Source organism: Fukomys damarensis, unplaced genomic scaffold, assembly GCF_012274545.1.
Source record: "Fukomys damarensis isolate Sample0158 unplaced genomic scaffold, DMR_v1.0_HiC HiC_scaffold_27, whole genome shotgun sequence".
NCBI classification, from domain to species: domain Eukaryota; kingdom Metazoa; phylum Chordata; class Mammalia; order Rodentia; family Bathyergidae; genus Fukomys; species Fukomys damarensis.
This window is the reverse complement of record NW_022900939.1, coordinates 23352288-23355487: the sequence shown is the minus strand read 5'-3', so window position 1 is coordinate 23355487 and position 3200 is coordinate 23352288. Positions and strand designations below refer to the sequence as shown.

At 57.1% G+C, this 3200-nt stretch overlaps 1 protein-coding gene across 1 annotated transcript; it reads left to right on the top strand.

Moving 5' to 3' along the window:
* The first annotated feature begins 6 nt into the window (after nt 1–6).
* Tigd3 (tigger transposable element derived 3) lies at nt 7–2511 on the top strand. Its single transcript, XM_010635989.2, has 2 exons — nt 7–18; nt 740–2511. The coding sequence occupies exon 2, from the start codon at nt 756–758 to the stop codon at nt 2172–2174; it is 1419 nt and encodes a 472-aa protein (XP_010634291.1). The 5' UTR covers nt 7–18; nt 740–755; the 3' UTR covers nt 2175–2511.
* Nucleotides 2512–3200: the final 689 nt, after the last annotated feature.

Here is a 3200-nt window from a genome sequence, read left to right as displayed (position 1 = left end):
CGACGGATCCGGGTCGAGGTGAGGAAAGGCCGGCAAGGGCGCAGAGCGCGGCTCCCGCCTGGCCTGGATCCCGGGCGAGCGTCCCCGAACCCTGGTGCACCTCCCAAGGCCACCTCCCTCCCCGCGGGGACACTCCGCCCCATCGCTGGCCCCAGCCTCCTAACCCCTTGCTCCCTTTGTCGCTGCCTGCGCACCTGCGCTCTCGCCCTGCCCTCCTACTCCTCCAGTCTTAGCCCCCCATCTCCTGGACCGGCTCCAAATGAGACGCTCTTCAGACCCCATCCTTTCCTCTTTGTCGTCTCTACACCTGTTCACCGTAACTCTCCACTCACCCCATCACCCGTACTCCAATATCTTCCCTAAATCCAGCCGTCAGCTCCATCTTCCTCCCAAGGGTCTCCCCGCTCAAAGCCCTGACTGTGCCCTACACCTGCCCCACTCCTCCCAGCCCAGGCCTTACTATCCATACTCCTTTGTTGTCTCTGCAGCTGTCCCCTATTCTTTCTCCCCCAGTGATGCCAGTCCCAGCCCAGACTCCCCCTCCTTGTGGCCAGAGACACTCCTGCCAACTCTGGTCTGCCAGCCCTCGTCTCATCAGCCCGGCCGTTTCCCTTCCTCCCAGCTGATCCAGTTGCCCAAGCCTCCCGCACTGCACCCCTGCCCTGTCTCCATGAGTCCTGTCCTCTCTGTCCCTCCTGCATAGCCCACCGCTCCATCTCCTTCTCTCCTCCCCCGACAGGTGCCCCAGGAGAGCAATGGAACTGAACAGCAAGAAGAAGCTTCACGCCCTGTCCTTGGCTGAGAAGATTCAGGTGCTGGAACTCCTGGATGAGTCCAAGATGTCCCAGTCGGAGGTGGCTCGGCGCTTCCAGGTCTCACAGCCTCAGATCTCACGCATCTGCAAGAATAAGGAGAAGCTACTGGCAGACTGGTGCAGCGGCACAGCCAACCGGGAGCGCAAGCGCAAGCGAGAGTCCAAGTACAGCGGGATCGACGAGGCTCTTCTCTGCTGGTACCACATTGCCCGGGCCAAGGCCTGGGACATCACAGGGCCCATGCTGCTCCACAAAGCCAAGGAACTGGCTGATATCATGGGCCAGGATTTTGTGCCCAGCATAGGCTGGCTGGTCCGCTGGAAACGCCGCAACAATGTAGGCTTTGGGGCTCGCCATGTCCTCACCCCTCCATTCCCTCCTGAGTCCCCGACCCTAGGCCTTATGTGCCAGGCCCAGCCACTGCCTCTTTCTCTCAAAGACTTCATCCCAGAAGATGTTTTTGGCTGTGCCGAAGTACCCTTGCTGTATCGGGCGGTGCCCGACAGGAGAGTGCCATGTGATCAGGTACAGGTGCTACTGTGTGCCAATAGTAGGGGCACAGAGAAGCGGCGGATATTGGTGGGTGGGCTCCAGGCTGCCCCAAGATGCTTCTTTGGGGTCAGCAGTGAAGCACTGCCTGCCACCTACCACCCTGACCTAAGCATCCCCTGGTCAGAATGGCTGGCACAGTTTGACCAGGACATGGGGCAGCAGGGCCGAAAAGTAGCTTTGTTGCTGGCTGCCCGAGTGGTGGAGGAGTTGGTAGGCCCGCCTGGGCTCCACCATGTGAGGCTCTTGCCTCTGGCCACCTCCAGCACCACACCATCCCTGCCCAGCTCTGTGGTCTGGGCCTTTAAGGCCCATTATCGGCACCGTCTGCTAGGCAAGCTGGCTGCAGTCCAGACCAAGAGGGATGGCGCCTCATTGACCGAGGCTGGAACGGGCATCACGGTGCTGGATGCCTTGCACATGGCTGCGGCTGCCTGGGCAAAGGTGCCCCCTCAGCTCATTTTGAGCAGCTTCATTCAGGAAGGACTAGCTCCTGGCAAAACATCTCTGTCCCCAGACATAGCCTCTGAGATTCCACCAGTCCCCACTGGGCTGAGCCAGGAAGAGTTTTCCCGATTCGTGGACCTGGAGGGTGAGGAGGTAGGACCTGGAATGTGCAAGGAGGAGACAGGCGCTGAAGACCAAGAGGGGGCCAGGGAGGACAGCTTTGAGCCCTTGCCTACCAAAGCTGATGCCCTGCAGGCCCTGGGCACCTTGCGGAGGTGGTTTGAGTGCAACGGTGCCTCCCCAGAGCTCTTTGAAAAATTCTATGACTGTGAGGCAGAGGTGGAGCGGCTCTGCTGCCTATAGGGCTCCTGGGCTGCTGCCAGAGCCCCTCTGCTGTTTCCCATGGAAATGCCTCTCCAGACGGCAGATCAGGTCTTTCCCCTGGAAATGCGCTGCATGGAAAGTGAAGAGGAGAGAGAAGTGGGACACCAAGTCTAAGCTCAGAGCAGATGTCGTCCAGGCCTTGAGAAGAGGCCCTTAGGACAGCCAGGGCGTCTGAGCCGTGTAGTTCCCGGACCTTTTGTGAAGGCTCTAGAGCTTTGGAAGGGCTGGGACTTGGGAAGGTAGAACTTGGGCTTTACAGACAGTGGCTTCATCCCTTCAATTCTATGTTCAAAACACTTCTGCTTCTGGAAATAAAGTTTTTAACTACAAAGGAGGCCAGGGTGTGATTTTCATAGGACAAGGATGCAATCTTTCCACTCAGATTTTTTGTTTTGTTTGTTTTTTGAGACAAGATTTCTCACTATATAGTTAAGGTTGACTTTGAACTCTGCGTATCCCAGGCTGGCCTCAAACTCATGGCAATCCTCCTGTCTCAGCCACCCAAGTGCCAGGATTACAGATGTGCGCCTACCGCAGCCGGCTGCATTCAGATTTAAAAACTGAAGTCTGGTGGTCCTGCTGCCGCCAATAGCCAATAGGGTCTTCTCCCAGAATCCCAGCAGACACGGCTCTCAGATGGTCTGGATCTTTAAGGCCCATTACTGGCACCGTCTGCTGGGCAAGCAGGCTGCAGTCCAGACAAAGAGGGACAGCACCTCAGGGGCTAACCCTGTGAGAAGTGAGGCTTGAGGGAGACAGATCTCAGGACAGTCCCAGCTCTTCTGCAGCTCCAGACATTCTTGTGTCAGATTGTGTATGTTGGGTACAAACGAGCGGCGGCCCCGGGAAACAGACCATAGCCAGAACTAGGCCTAGGTATTTATTCTTTCTCTTTCTCATTCATTTGTTCATTTCACAACATCTCTTCAGCCAAGGTTGCACATGTAACAAGGCTGCAAATGTGTCTTTGCTGGCAGAACCTCGAAGACAGTGACCACAGAGTAT

What these genes read in the sequence shown, in the direction of transcription:
- Tigd3 (XM_010635989.2), top strand. Translation starts at nt 756, where the DNA reads ATGGAACTGAACAGCAAGAAGAAGCTTCACGCCCTGTCCTTGGCTGAG.